The sequence below is a fragment of the Pristis pectinata genome, chromosome 32, assembly GCF_009764475.1.
Source record: "Pristis pectinata isolate sPriPec2 chromosome 32, sPriPec2.1.pri, whole genome shotgun sequence".
In the NCBI taxonomy this organism is placed as follows: Eukaryota; Metazoa; Chordata; class Chondrichthyes; order Rhinopristiformes; family Pristidae; genus Pristis; species Pristis pectinata.
Window position 1 is genome coordinate 19,559,626 of NC_067436.1, and position 16,048 is coordinate 19,575,673.

Genomic DNA, 16,048 nt, shown 5'->3' on the forward strand with positions numbered 1-16,048 from the left:
TGTTTGTGCCCCACTGCAAACCACCCCCTTCTGCATCACCAAGCTGAAATATTTAAGCTGACCCAAAAGGAAGTATTCACAGCTGACTGACATCAGGTGAGCTGTTTCATTATTCAGTTGAGAGCTCAGTTTTTGAGCAGCCCTTCATCAAAAGAGCTAACTTCTTGAACATGGTCATCATGTGCTGTCATGGATGCAGATGTCTATGCCTTTTTGTCATCAATGAATTTGTATTCTTGTGCATTTGCTCTCTGTGGTTTGCCCAGAATTACTCAGTCTTACCTTAAGAGTTCCTGTTTGGTACCACATGAAAGGAATATGGTTAGCCACAAGTAATCGGGATCATCATTAAGCATGAAGGCAGCTTGCATATAACTAACTGCCAAGGATCAACAGCCACTTGCAAGTAAAACAAAACTACACAAGCAGTGTGCATGTGAAACTCTGTTTTTTCATTGGTGAAAATAGCAGGTATCTCTCAAATTTGGTACTAACTAAAATAAAGTATATCATTTTAGCAGAACCACTCCCTTACTAACCTTTCCTTTATCCTGAAATATCCCAATCAATTGTAATTGTTCTCATTCACTGACTCGCATGCCTGAACTTCGGGTAGTTGCCTCATATACAATATGCAAAGGGTTTGACAAACCCATGGCTTTTCTTAATATGCACTCATTCTGGTCTAAATGTTTTGTTCTGTATTGGGAGAATAATGATCTGTAAGCTGCCTAGTTTACTGACAGCGACCAAGACTCCATCTTTTTCCTCTGCTATAGGTAAAAGATCCTGTAGTGTTTTTCACAGAGGAGGAGCATTTTCCTGGCCAAAATGTATTCAACTTGCTTCATTAAAATAGCCGAATTAGTCATTTACTGCTGCAAGCAGTACCTTTGGGCTCCATGAATTGACTGTCTCATTTGCTTGCATTGCAAATGAAAGTGGTTCATTTTCTTTGAAGAGCCTTGTTGTATCAGAAGTCATGAAAAGTACAATGTCAAAAGGAAGTTTGTTCATTTATTTAAAATTTGAAAATGAGCAGGGCACCACAAATGTTAGTTCAGTAAGGGAGATCTATGCTGTCTTATCAATTGCAAGGGGTGTAAATAAGTCATCGTCATTGAGCATGTAAACAGGCCATTTGGCCCACTGGGTCCACGCTAACCATCAAGTACTCGTTCACGCTAATCCTCCACAGATCATATTTCATTTTCCCGACATTTCTATCAACTCTCCTCAGATTCTATCACTCACTTATGTACTGGGGCAATTTACAACAACCAGTTGGGAGGAAACATTTTTTATGTTGCAGATTAAATCACTGGGAGCTCAGTGCTCCACTGCATCTTGTGACCTTGAATATCCTCCTTTTGTATTTTACATCGAACATAGTACAGTACAGGTCCTTTGGCAGATGATGTCTGTGCCGACTATGATACCAAATTAAACTAAAACTATCTGCCTGCACATGATCCATTTATCATTATTTCCCTCCATTCCCTGCATGTTCATGTGCCTGTCTAAATGCCTTTTAACTGCCACTATTGTCTCTTCTTCTACCACTGCCCCGACAAGGTGTTCCAGGCACCTATCACTGTGTATAAAAAAAACTTGCCCCACACATCTCCCTTAAACCTTCCCTCTCTCAACTTAAAGTTAAATCCTCAAGTGTTTGACATTTCTACTATGGGAAAAAGACTCTTACCTTATCTCTACCTCTCATAATTTTATAAACATCTGTCAGGTCTCCCGTTAGCCTCTGAGGCTCCAGAGAAAACAATTCAAGTTTGTCCAACCTCTCCTAGCTAATACTCTCTGATCCAGGCAGCATTCCCGGTGAACATCTTATGCACCCTCTCCAAAGCCTCCATATCCTCCCTTCTAATGGGGTGTACAGAACTGCACACAATACTCCAAATGCGGCCTAACCAAAACTTGATACAGCTGCAAAATGACTTCCTAACTCTTGTACTCAATGCCTCGACCAACGAAGGCAAACGTGCCATATGCCTTTTTTCCCACCCAATCTACGTGTGTTGCCACTTTCAAGAAGCTATGTACTTGGATCCCAAGATCCCTCTGTACATCAGTGCCCCAAGGGTCCTGCCATTTACTGTATATTTTCTCCTTGCATTTGACTTCCCAAAGTGCAACACGTCACAGTTGACCAGATTAAATTCCATCTGCCATTTCTCCGCCCATGTGACTGATCTTTTTCCTGCTGTATTGTTTGACAACCTTCTTCACTATTCACAACTCCACCAATTTTTGTGGCATCCACAAACTTATTAATCAGCTCATCCACATTTTTGTCCAAGTCATTTATATATATATATCACAAACAACAGAGGTCCCAGCACTGATCCCTGTAGAACACCACTGATCACAGATCTCCAGTCAGAAAAACATCCTGGCACCACTACCCTCTGTCTTCTATGGCCAAGCCAATTTTGAATCCAATCTACCGTCACCTTGTATCCTGTGCATCTTAATCTTCTAGATCAACTTTTGCACAATCAACAGAGATGAAAGTTTTATTTTGTACTGACAGAATTTCAAGTGTATGTTTAGAGCATGTAGTTTCAGCTTCTTTATATTGGGTACCGATTAAATAGGAATAATTATGGTGCAAAATACAACCCCCAAAAGTCATCCTTTGGATTAAAATTATGTTTCAAATTTTTAATCGCTGTAAGTACATACATAGTTTGAAAGTTTGTGACTTTGCTTCTCTCTCATTGACTGACGCATAAGGGAGAATCTTTAGATTTCAGTTTGTAAATTTTTAATCTCTTTACACCAACAGTTAAGCAAGCTTCAGAGACTGGATCCTGTTGGATTTGATGCCTTTTGTTGACAGGTGGAGGTCCTATTTATTCACAGAAGTATTGTTCTTGCTCTGTGCACTGAAATAGCAGTGTATTTATTACATATAGTTTGAAGACATGCATAGTGGCAGTTGGAGAAGGTCATCAATCAGTGGGGATTCCACTCCTGATTTTCATCCAGTAACCCTTCTGGAAGTCTGAAATCATGGCTTTTGGGTGACAATAGTATTGGGCTTGGTTACAATGGCCTTTGAAGTCAAACAACTTAGTATGTTCAATGTCAAGGCTCTTAACTGAGGAGTAGCCATTTTCAAGTGGTGGTGACAAATGTTATGTGAAAAGTTGCTCCAGGAAAGAGCTGAGAAAAGAGGGGTGACAAATGATTATAGCACTTGTGCACAGTGTTTCCTAACTGGGAATTGTTTGGTTTAACTTTAGCAGGACACTTTCACAGTTGAGGGGGAAGATCTGAAACATGACTTTGAGCGCTTACAACTGGCCATGGAAATGGTTGGCTTCCTGCCTAAAACCCGCAATCGGTGAGTTGATTGGCCAGAAATGTGCAATGTGATTGTGTATTGTTGAGGCAAATGTTATATAAAATGATCTGATGTGAGATTGTGGTTTTGACTGGAGAATTTACATGCCAAAGGGTGCAATATTTTTCATGACTGCTCAAAGCCTTAGTCTTGTACTATGATCTCAGCTGGGTGGTAGACAGTTTGAGCAACTTGTGCTTCGAGTCCAGGACTGAATGATAAATTCAGTTTACATTTTTCATTTAACCCTGCAGCTGGACTCTGCGCAATCTCATGATTGTTCCCATTCTCACTGTGCTTTTGATGCATATTTTGGTATTTCAAATTAGGAGGAAAAGGAGAAGTTATTGAGTAATTTTTATTCCTTTTTTAAATTATTTTAATTTTAATTGACATTGTCAAAAAGCAATGAGATTTTTGACAACTGGCAGGGCATCATCCCCAGTTCTGCTTACTGTCAAAAGCAGTCATGGTGTTCTTCGGGCAGAATCGTTACTCTAGAATGACCAAAGCCTAGTTGACTTCACATCACCCAACTCAAGGATGGGAGAACTGTAAGATCAATCTTCCACATTCAGCCCAAATAAGTGCAGACATACAGGGACTGCAGGTGGTGATGCTGAGCAAATAGCCAGATTTGGGGAATTGGAATATAAGAGAGAATGCTTTACTAATGGGCTTTGACCAGGAGGTGAATTTTGTAAACTTTAGAAACATAGGAAGAACAAAATTGGTATGGTTAGTGTTAATAGAAGCAAAGCTTTTCTGATGGAGTGATATGGGAGTAGCAAATTATCATCACTGGAAGAAAATCAGAATGCTGTAAATAGTGGCTCAAGCAGCGTATTTGGGAAGAGAAACACCTTTCGACACTTCAGCTTGATGACCTGTCACCCAAATATTTGTTGATCACAATTGGTTGCATTTATTGAAGCTGCTTCTAGTTGGGAAGACAATGCTTTTGTGCATGTTTGGAAGAAAATGACATGGCAAAAATTATGTAAAAAATAGTTGAGAAAGAACACATTCCTGTTATATTCAGTGGTGTTACAGCTCATTCTTATATTTAAAAGGTAAAGGAAAAATGAAATTTAGATGTGTTGCTGAAAGACTACAGATGCTACCTGTGCTAAATATTATTATTTCTATTTTGATATGACATTGAGATTACTGGTAAAGCAGTAATAGGTCATATTAAATCTTGGATCTGACCATGTAAATGTTCATAAGTTGTGAGTGTAGATTGTGTTTTGACTTAAATTATATGTTTTTAACTATCAAATTGCACCAATTTGAACAGAATTTTTGTTGGTGAGCAAGTAAAGGAAACATTAAGACTGATGCAACACTATTTAGCCTGCTGAGCTCATTTAAACTTGTAAAACTTAACCGGTTTGAGAAGATTTATGTTGCTGAACTTGAGATACAGTGAGTATGAATAGGCAATTCATAGATTCAAACTTAGATATGCTGTCACATGAATAATAATGTTTATCATCCTGGTTCATAAATAGGTTTTTGTTCTTTCACTTGGATTAATAATTATTGCCAAAGCACCTCCTTGTGTGTAAATAAGTTCATAACAAATTGCAGGACGAGACCATATGGGTCCTCAAGCCATTCAGTGAGGTCATGTCTGATCAGATTTTGGCCTCAGCTCCACTTTCCTGCATGCTCCCTATAACCCTTTGCTTCACCACAGACTAAGAAGCAGTCTCTCTTGGCCCTGAATGCATTCAATGATTCATCCCCTCGAGCTTCCTAGGGAGGGGATTACAAAGATTGGGAGAAGAAATGCGTTTTCATCTTCGTCTTAATTTGGTGACCCTTTATTCTGAAACTCTGCCTTCTATTCTAGATTCATCCACATCTTTATCTGTGAATTGTTTTTTTATAAAGATTTATCCATGCACTGAATATGCCTTACTCCTTCATAAATACACACACGACTTCTACAGGAAGGAATTTCTCAATTCTGAGACAAGAGTGTCTTGAATGCAACTAAAAAGATCTTAAATTTAAATATGTTTTATTTACAGAATATTTTCTCTTCTGTCTGCAATATTGCACCTTGGGAATATAAAATACAAAAAGAAGTCCTATCGCGATGATTCCATTGACATCTGCAATCCAGAGGTGTTACCCATCGTCTCAGAACTTCTGGAGGTAGTATAACAACCCATTAGCTCAAAGCAATAAATTTAGCCAGCTTCATTCCCCATGAACAATCAGATTTGTTTTTCTGCATAGAATTTGAGGGCAATTTAATGCTTTCGATGTCTGAATTACTATTTTACTTGTGGTGCAGCTTTATTAAAGGTTTTTTGAAACTTCAACATTTGTGTACAGAATTGCTCTCTGATTTGCCCCTTGTTTGACCTCTGAACAGTTTTGTTACCCTGTTAAATTCCTGAATTCTAATTGCATGCAATGTTTGAAAAGACTGAGATGTATTCTTCAAATATAAAAAGAACAATTTGTGTTTGTTTATTGTTTCTAATGTAGTTATATATCTGTGTTTCACAGAAGTGCAAGTAAACATAATTTAACACCAAGCTGCGTATGGTGACACTAGATAGGTAGAGTTAGTTTTTACGGAATTGCTTGGAGAAGGAAAAAAAGGCAGAAGAGAGAAATTTCAGAAGCTCAAGCCTTTGCTACTGAAGGCATGGCATTCATTGGTAAATTAACTAAAATTGGGATGTGCAAAATGTTAGTACTGGATGAGGGCAGTGATGGTATTTTGCACTGAGTTTCTGCTATCTCGAATTCTGAGGAGAAAAAAAAATCACTCTGTACCGTGATTATAAACAGGACTTTGTATGTTTAATTAGAGACGAGTTTTACCTTTGAAGTTGGGAGAAAACTACCCAACTATGTCAAATGCACCCTGATCAAGAAACAAACTACAAATATAAAGTAGAGTTATTACCAAAGAGGACCCAAATCTGCAATAATAACTCGAGGACTATGATCACTGTTAATAGTTAAGTCCACATAATGCTACTCACTTTGATATACACTGTTCTTAAATTAGGTTAAAGAGGAGACACTGTTTGAAGCACTGACCACCCGGAAGACTGTGACAGTTGGAGAAAGACTTATCCTACCCTATAAATTATCTGAGGTAACATAAAATACGGTGCAGTGACGATACAATGTTGTGTACTCTGTGAATGGGGAAACACAATTTCACGTTTTGCCTTTCTGTGGTAGAAATATTAAACCTTAAATTTCAGACAATATACAAAATGATTAAAAGAAATTTAAAATCTACATTTGTTCTTTGTGACAATCTTTATGGCTTGAGTTTCCTTTGCAACCTGAAGGTAAATTTCCACTCACCTAAATGAGGTTGCTCTCTTTAATTTCCTGGTTTGCTGTCTGTCTGCCTCCGAAAGGAAAGTGAGTATTAGTTGGCTGAAATCATTGTCTGTTCTTGTAGCGTTTTATAGGAAGTTGTCCTTTTTTTTTCCACATGTAGTATTGACTGAAAGCTCCAAGCATCCTTTTGTTGTACTGCAGTTCACTTTAGTAAGCATCACTCCAATGCCATCTGCAAATTCACCCATGATACCACTGTTGTTGGCAAAATCACAGATGGTGACGAGCATACAGGAATGAGATAGCTCAACTGCTGGTGGTGTACAGGAGTGAGATAGGTCAGCTGGTTGAGTGATGTCATAACAACAACCTTGTGCACAACATCAGCAAGACCAAGGACTGATTGTGGACTTCAGAGAGGAGAAGTCGGGTAAACATGCACCACTCCTCATTGAAGATTCTGCTCATTGAAGGGTGAGCAGCTTCAAGTTCCTGGGTGTCAACATCTCAGAGGACCTGTCCTGGGACCAGTGCATAGATGGAACCATGGAGAAGGCTGAACTAAAAATGGGGCGAATTGGGAGAGGAATTGGATGGATTCCTAATGTCCATTGAACTGCAACCAAGCACGAAGCAGTATGTTTGGAAGGGGGAAAAGAAAATAAGTATACATTTTTACAATGTGTCCATGTCCATATTGAGTACATAATTCCAGTGACACCCAAGGGAGGGGGTGCCACTGACCTCAATAAAATTGCTCCAGGTCAGAATGGACTTCCACTTAAAAGTTATTTTGTTGTAAAATCAAACATAGTTTTAAAGAATAGGTTATTTATCATTGTCAAGTTTCATTTGCTAGCAACTATATTTCCTACATTACAACAGTGAGGACATTTTATTGATTGCAGCACAGTTTGGGACACTCCAGAAAGGGACTGAAGGCATGATAGAAAGGGAAAGCTGTCTTTCCCCCTTTGAGATGACTCAGCTGCTTTTCACCGGCAGACAAAAATTGCAATGATATAGGAACAAGCTAAAATGTTTAAAATCATGTTTTACCTTTCAATTCCTTTGCTAGGGCTAACACTGGTCAAGATGATCAATATAATTGGTGGCCGGATTTTGCATAGCTGTAGTGGAATTGCACAGTACTGGCTGAATGTAGTAAGTTGCAGGTGCAATCTCTGTCTTGGAAAATGGACAAGTTGCACCTTTTATATCACACACCTAATATGGGACTATACTTATTGCCCTTAAGCTAATTGAAGTTTCATGAGCACTTTGGACTTCAATTTCTGCTGGAAAATGAGTTTCAGTCCTCTATGTTTATTTTTCTTTGATGCTCACCACCACCACCACAATCTCTTTTTGAGAGCAATGAGAGCCCTGTTCAAATATACATTATCTGGTTCACTCAGCAGCTATACTTTATGAAAAATTAAGCTAGCCCTGCAAATGATTTTGGGTTAATTAGAAATTTCTGCAAATTGAAGTACAGTTTCAGTTACGATGCCAAGAATCTTGTTATTTAAGGGGAGAATGTTGCAGTTTAAGTTAGAAAGCTTCACAGTGTGAAAACATTTCTAGATCCTTTCGAGTAAAAGGCCAAATGAAGTAAGTGTACGCGACTGTTTTCTTGGTGCTTGCTGCCCATAGGTTAAAATTTCAGCTGTATACTTGTTGGATTCTACTTGAAAATTCAAAATAGCAGTGATTCTGAACAGAATTCATAGAAAACCCATTGATTTTTGTAGTTTATGAAAAGTAGATTGATGTGCTGTTGAAAAAATTTTTTGTGTTGGATATGACACTGCAACCTGGGTTGCAAATACCAGAAGACAGAGAGCTGCTGGCTTTTTATTTTGAGAACTATTGACTTCTGCACTTTGCAATTAATGTTATGCTACATGGTTTCTGAAATGTAAGAACAACATAGAAATCCAAGCTATGTTTGGTTCACAGGCTATTTATGTGAGAAATGTTTCTTGATGACGTTGAATGAATAATTCATGTAAATGTAAGGGATTTCTGCTGGAGGCTTCCTTCTGCGTTTGATACTGTGCTATTCTTCATCTTATAGACAACAGCAACTCCTTTTCCTGGCACTTCAGTTTTAAAGTGTTTATTATCAAAACCCCAATTGCTTTGCTTCACCATAAGCAAATGATAGAAATTACTGCAGAACTTAATTTATTCCTCGTCTTTGTCAGTTATCCGCTGTTCACTGATCATTGAGAACTCATTGTTTTCTTGAGGTTAACTTCGCAGGTTGCATGAGTGAATTTGCAAACACTTAATACATGATTTAACCAGAAAGACCAGTGAATTGATGAGAGAGATGCAAATGTTGGGAATATGGGTTTTGAGTAACAAGCTGGACCTTTCCTGGAACGGGTGAAATACTTAAATAGAAATATTGATCGGTTCTAAGTTGGAATTTAATGAGTCTCTCAGATGAAGAACAGCTGAAGAAAAATGGCAGCATTGCTTCCTGATAGTGCGGCAGCATGCATGTGTTGTATTAGGAGACTCTTATCGCATATTTTTAGCTTCTGTATGAGGTGTTGGAGATTTGATACTCTGCATTTATTTTGGTTTCATAAAGTAAGCCAGGTTTCAATATTTTTTTCTTTTGACAGATAATATGGGAAAAAATCTGTTTGAAAATAGTCAAACAATCCTAAAAATAACCTAGGGTAGAAAGCAGATAATGTGATAAATCCACACCAGAAATGAAAGGGAAAAATGTTATTATTTTGGCTGCAGACTCTTGTGAAAGCCCAAAGAGATTTTTCTTTTCACGTGCTGATGAGAGCCCTGCTGTGCATTTCCGACACTTGCTGATTGATATTTCTGACATTCCCATTTTTTTCTTTTTATCTTATTGAGAGTAAATTTGTTAACACTCTCAAGGTTGAATCACAATGAACGCAACTGTTTACGCTCTAATTAATTGGTTCTTATTAATTTTATTAGCAATGTTAGAAAACTAATTTATTAGTCACTTAAAAACAAACATTAATAAAAGACTTGGATGCTTTTAGCATTTTGTAGCGATCGTGTACACGGTCGAATGTAGCTAGCTATAAACTTTTAAATGCATTTGGTATGCACTCATACTTCCACCTTACTGTATCTCAGTATATCCCATGATGTTTCACAGCTAGTTTAAGTGTTATTTCCTGGGCAAAAGTAGCAGCCAATGGCACACTAAATAAAGTGAGAACAAGAAATTACGTGAATGAAAATTAATTAACTTTTGACTCTGTTGGCTGAGCTTATAGGCCATTCCCAGTTCTCTTTGATTCATGCTGTGGGCCTTTGACCACAAGTAAAAGCAGTCGACCTGGTCATGGTTCACTGTCTTTTCTCAAAGATGACATCTCTGCCTACATGGTAACCTCACTTGACTGCATTGAACTATTAGCCTTGATTAAGGGCTTGTCCTGGAGTATGATTGAATCCATAGTCTTTTGACTCTTACTAATTCTTACTAATATGTTAGGGTTGATGTTTGAATAAACAGATCAGTCAATGTCTTTAGTCATAAGGGAGTATTATTTTTAAAAAAAAACTAATTACTTCAAAGCCATTAGAGTGACTGATTAATTGGCAGTTTAACAGCTGATGTATGCAAGCTGTTGAACAAGATTCTAGCTACAGAAGCAATTTTCTGTTTTACTATCAGCTCTCCTAATGTAAGAATTTAAAAATAAGCGAGTAAAGGAACAATTCATTGATTCTGAACAGTACTATATATATTTTTCAGTTAATACTCTGAACATGGCCTATTTATAATTGTTTATTTGTATTGCAGGCAATAACTGTTCGAGACTCTATGGCAAAGTCATTGTATGATGCCCTGTTTGATTGGATCGTATTCCGAATTAACCATGCACTTCTTAACAATCGAGACCTAGAAGAGCATAAGGTGAGTCACATCAGTAATTTGGTAGATGAGCTTTCAAGAGGCAGTTTGACAAGATTATCATATATAAATGATAAAGTTAACAATATATTTAACTGCTTCCATATTAATTTCCTCAATATATCAAAGAATATACATCCTCTGAGGATGTGGACATGAAGTTTTGGGCATCATAAGCACCATACAGCAATGGCATGTGTATGAACTGCTTAGGACCATCTGCAATTTTTCCTATCTCCTTCATATTGCTGCCACATTGTTGGTCCCGTTGAAGTATGGAACAAATGTTGGTACAGAACCTTCGTCCTTTTACAAGATGGTATCAACTGTATTCTTCAACATAGGCCTTCAATTAAAAGTGCACAACCATCTATTGGATCATTTAATTCTAGAACCACTAAAAATCAAAAACTTGCAGATACTAGATGCTGGAAGCACTCAACAGGTCAGGCAGCATCTGTGGAAAGAAAAAAGGGGATAATCTTTCGGATCTGAGATTCTTCATCAGAGTTGCAAGTAAATAGTAAAGTAAATGCAACTTTTCTTTGTAGATTCTCTCCATTGGTGTACTGGATATCTTTGGCTTTGAGGACTATGAGAATAACAGCTTTGAACAGTTCTGTATTAACTTTGCTAATGAGCGACTTCAGCACTACTTCAATCAACATATCTTCAAGTTAGAGCAGGTAAAATTGAGTTCATGCTTCTTAGCTTCCAAATGAAAAACTCTTCATTGCCTCATCCTATTTGAGGCCTTCACTTTGAATTATTGATCAACTAGCCTTATTTTCTGTATGTGACAAAATTCCATGATGTGTGCGGCAATGTTGATGCTGTTGGACTTGCATAGGTATGGTTTTACTCATTCTTAAATGTGAAGTACTTGCCTTAACCCTCTTTCTACCCACCCCGCACCTCATCCTCTGTCACACTTAACTGTCCTCTCATTATTTCATCATTTTACAGATCAGTATCATCTCCAAACTTGGATCTTACTTCTCCTAGGCCTGTAACAAATTCTTTGAATGTAATGATTTGAAGTCCCAAAATAATACCTTGGGTATACCTGTAGCATGTAACCAGTCTGAGGAACTGTCCTTTACTGCTTTCTGTTTATTGCTCTCACAAGATTTTAATCCAACTTACTCTAGTTCCATAACTCCATAACATTTTATCTTCACCAATCATATTCAATTTTGTACTTTGTTGTAGCCCAAGTGCACCATATACACTGCAATCTCCCATTTACAATATCTTCCTTCTAAAATGTTATGCCAGATTTGTTCAGCAGAAACGCTCTGGCACTAAACTGTGCATGGAGTCCAGCAGTGAAACCTGAATTTTGTGGAAATTATGAGCATTTGTACTGTGGAATCTGTTTGCAACCAAGTCTTGAGAGCACAGATGTTACCTTTCGTGCTGTCACTAAAAGATTGCAGCCTTGTCATATGGCAAACATGGAAGCATGACTTTGCTGTTTGCATGGTTCCATTTCGGGCCTTGCTGAATGGGATTTAGACCAGGAATTGTTTACTTACGGGCATCAGTAAGGTAAGTTGAGGAAGGGTGCAGTAGCATACACTACGTTACTGGGCCGGTATCCAAGGCTAAGTTTCCCCCTTTTGTCAGAGGGACAATCACAAGACTTCATAGCAATACCTCTGGTCCAAGAATTGGCACCTGTTAGATTTTATCATCTTCCGAGCAAGGGATCGCAAAGATGTCCTCATCACCCACACCATCAAAGATGCCAACGGCTGCTGGACTGACTGCCGCATAATCCTTTCTATTATATCTGTCAACCACAAAGCATCAACATCAACAGAAGCAAGAAGATTAATATCGAAGCTTTTAAGGACATCACAAAGCTTGCTCATCTCAGCAACCTGTCAGCTCTGAGGCTACAGGGACTGCAAAGTGCCCACAGCTTATGGGCTTCCCTGAAATCTACCACAATAGGAATGGTTAAGAGGCTCTTGACTTTGCTAATGAGAAGAACAAGACTAGTTTATTGAGAATTACCATGAGATTGGGAGGTAACCAACCACAAATTAATATCTGTCTGTGTTGGAAGGTCTGCCATTCCTCAAGTGAAAAGAAAAAACTGCAGACACCTGAAAGCCAAAGTCTAGCCAAAGGCCTATTATTGATAGGAGAGAAGGTGGATGCAGAGAGTGCAATAGGCTCTGCCTCTGTTGGCGGCTGAGATGTTTTTTGGGTTCTTCAGTGCTGCTAAGTCCATCAATACCCCTACACCACAGAGAGCAAAGACAGGGCGTGGACAGAGATGTATCTGCGCCTGCTGGAAGGAATACTGAAGTATGTAAAATGATGAGAGGCATTGATAGGTTAGATGGTCAAAATCTTTTTCCCAATGAACACACAGTCTCCTTGAAGAAATACAATATCCCCACTCTAGCCTGTGACTTATGAAAGTTGAAGGAGCAGCATTTAGGATGGTATTGAGAGCTTAGAGTCCATGTCCTGCATAAGCACAGAACACCTCACAAACAACCTGGCCACCTTGTTGGTCAGACCTATGGAAAGGTCTGTCATTCCTATATTCACCTCAGAATCCAAAGTGGAAGCAAATCTTCCTCAGTTCTGAGGGACTGCCTCAGAAGATGTCAGGAATATTGTTTCAGGGTTCAAATCTGATAACAACAGCTGGGGAATTTAAATGCAGGTCATTAAAAAAAATAAGATATAAGAAAAATAGTACTATTTGAAAATGATTCTGAAGATTCCTGATTGTCATAAAACCCACCAGAAGTCCTTCTGGGAAAACAAAGTGGGAATCATTGCCCAGTCTGGCATGCATGAATGAAAAGTGAATGAAGAATGAGCATCAATGATTAGGGAATGATAGTTGATCTCATTGAGATGTACAAAATTCTTACCGGTTTGACAACGTGGGTGTGGGGATAATGTTTCCCCTGGATGAGATGCCCAGAACCAAGGGTGTCAGTCTCGTTAAAAGCGGTCTACCGTTAGATGACTTGGATGAGAAGAAACTGCTTTATCCAGAGGGCCATGCATCTTAGAAATTCTCCACCCAAGAATTCTGTGAAGGCTCAGTTGCAAAGTATATTCAAGACAGAGATTGATAGTTTGTTTGACCTTTAGGGAGTCAAAGGAATAATTTTATTGCATGGTAGAATGGGCACATGGTGCCAAATGACCCACACTTCCTTCTTATTCTTGTTCTTTAATGTGACTCCAGACCCATGGCAATATGGTTGACTCTTAACTGCTAGGCTATTTCAGAGGGTAGTTGGGGTGAACAATAAATGCTGCCTTTGCCACCAACATCCACATCCCATAAATGAATATTAGCAATATTGTGTGGGTGGCAAGCCTCTTGGTAAATTCTGTCATTATGAAAATTCTTCGTCATTCTTCAAAAATAATGCTGCGCAGATGCATGAACTAATTTATTTGTCAGCCTATAGTTCCCAGACACTGAATTTCACCACCTTTCTTGTTTTGTACGTATGTACTGTAGGTCCCTCTTCCCCAAAATTAAGTAAATTACTTAATTCATATGTGTTGTTGAATCTGATAATTAATTTTGAAGAGCTTTTCAAAAAAATACTGCCTTTATTCATATTGTAGTGGACAAAAATATCTAGTTTATATTATATCCACTGTTGCTTCATTGCAATTGTTTCATTGAAGCTGGGTATTACCAAATGTCACTTGAACGAAGAATGTGACAACTTGATATGGCACAAGGTTATTTTAGAAGCTATTTAATACTAGTGTTCACAATCTTGGTGGCTCTGTGCCAAAATTTCAAACAATATTGTTTCTCTTGAATATTTTTTCTTCTGTGGTCACGTACCAAGTGAGTGATTTTTATTGTTGTATACCCGAAGGTAGCGTTACAGAGAACCGTTCCATGAAGGAACAGCTGACATTTCAGGTTCTTTGTTTTGTTGTTCCATAGGCTGCATTTTTTGAATTCAAATATTACAGAAACCCTTCTGTCTATTCTAGTCAGCTGGTCCTGTGTTGTAGGCCTGTCTTGCTAGTCAATCTGAATGAATTCATTCATCAGGCAACATTGCATGAGGTACAATCATTCTCTCCTTTTAACAGAGACATGCCGACGGCTCCCAAATTTAAACTGCAGCTAATTTTTAATTATTCCTGAGAAGTCCTTTCATGTTTTTTTTGTCTCAGAATAACTTTTGATTTCTATTTCCTTGCAATATTTTAGAGTCATGGAGCTGTATAGCACAGAAACTGGCTTTTTGGCCCAACTTGTCCATACCAGCCATGAAGCCTATCTATGCGAATCCCCTTTGCCCGCATTAGGCCCATATTCCTCTATTCTATTCCTATCCAAGTACCTGTCCAAATGCCTTATTAATACTGTAATTGTAACTCTACCACTATGGCAGCTCATTTCATACACCCACCACCCTCTGTGTTTTTTAAAAAAAAAACTTTGCTCCTCAGATCTCCTTTAAAATTTTCCTCTCTCACCTTAAACCTATGCCTCCCAGTTTTAGACTCCCCCAACCTAGGAAATATATCTGTCCTGTGTATGCCCCGCATAATTTTATAAACTTCTACAAGGTCACAATGTATTCATAGAAATGTAGTAAACATTTTCTGTAGGGATGTTACAATTTTATCCTGTCTGGAGAAGCAAGGAGTAGAGAAAAGATTCATTCTCATTGAGAGAAAAAACTTGAAGATTGATCTTTGCATCTCCCAGCGACTAGTTATAGAATTAAAACTTAGAAAATGCTGGAAATACTCAGCAGGTCAGGCAGCGTCTGTAGGGAGAGAAATAGAGTTGATGTTTCAGGTCATTGACTTTTCATTTTGAGATAGGATGCCTCCTTTTGTTGTAAACTTGATTGGAAGAGGGAAAGAAATGGTGAAGCCAAACATGACATTGTTCAGGAGGAGAAATATTTTAGTTGTCGACAAATTATCAGAACTGAAAAGAGTTGCTGTACACATTTGCTGAGGATCCCTGCATGAAACATTCATGGATCTACTTTCACTGTTGATTAATGTTTAAGCATGAGAATGATCCTTTAGTTTCATATTTTTAGCATAGGCATTTTTTTTTCATAAGCCTACCTGAATAAGACCTTTGAAGGCATACATGCAGTTGTAGGGTAACTCGTGCTTGAAAGTTTGCCTGGGAAAAAAGTTAGGATGTGGTTTAGGCATTGGCATTTGTATGTCTATACTGCAGTTAGGATGTTTTCAGGAATAATCCCTGGATTCCTGTGGTCATTGATGTCAGGACCTCAATCAAACATCTATCAATACTCTTGTTGGTGGGTATTTGACTTCAAAGGCAGGGAGAAGGTGCAAAAATGAACAGACTGTTCTCTTTTTTCCCAACTGTAGTTGCTTTGTGTTACTGACAAGATGCTTACTGTTCATCTATGATGCTACCCCAG

At 38.3% G+C, this 16,048-nt stretch overlaps 1 protein-coding gene across 11 annotated transcripts in view; it reads left to right on the forward strand.

Moving 5' to 3' along the window:
• Window positions 1-16,048, forward strand: part of myo9aa (myosin IXAa) — a 250,140-nt gene that overhangs the window by 123,188 nt on the left and 110,904 nt on the right. For 9 of the 11 annotated variants that reach the window (XM_052042434.1, XM_052042433.1, XM_052042438.1 and 6 more), the window contains exons 7-11: window positions 3,267-3,367; window positions 5,407-5,533; window positions 6,405-6,494; window positions 10,509-10,622; window positions 11,171-11,305. In XM_052042434.1, the coding sequence (XP_051898394.1) occupies window positions 3,267-3,367; window positions 5,407-5,533; window positions 6,405-6,494; window positions 10,509-10,622; window positions 11,171-11,305 (567 nt within the window). The remainder of the gene's footprint in view (window positions 1-3,266; window positions 3,368-5,406; window positions 5,534-6,404; window positions 6,495-10,508; window positions 10,623-11,170; window positions 11,306-16,048) is intronic. The other 2 variants (XM_052042436.1, XM_052042443.1) reach the window with 1 other exon arrangement.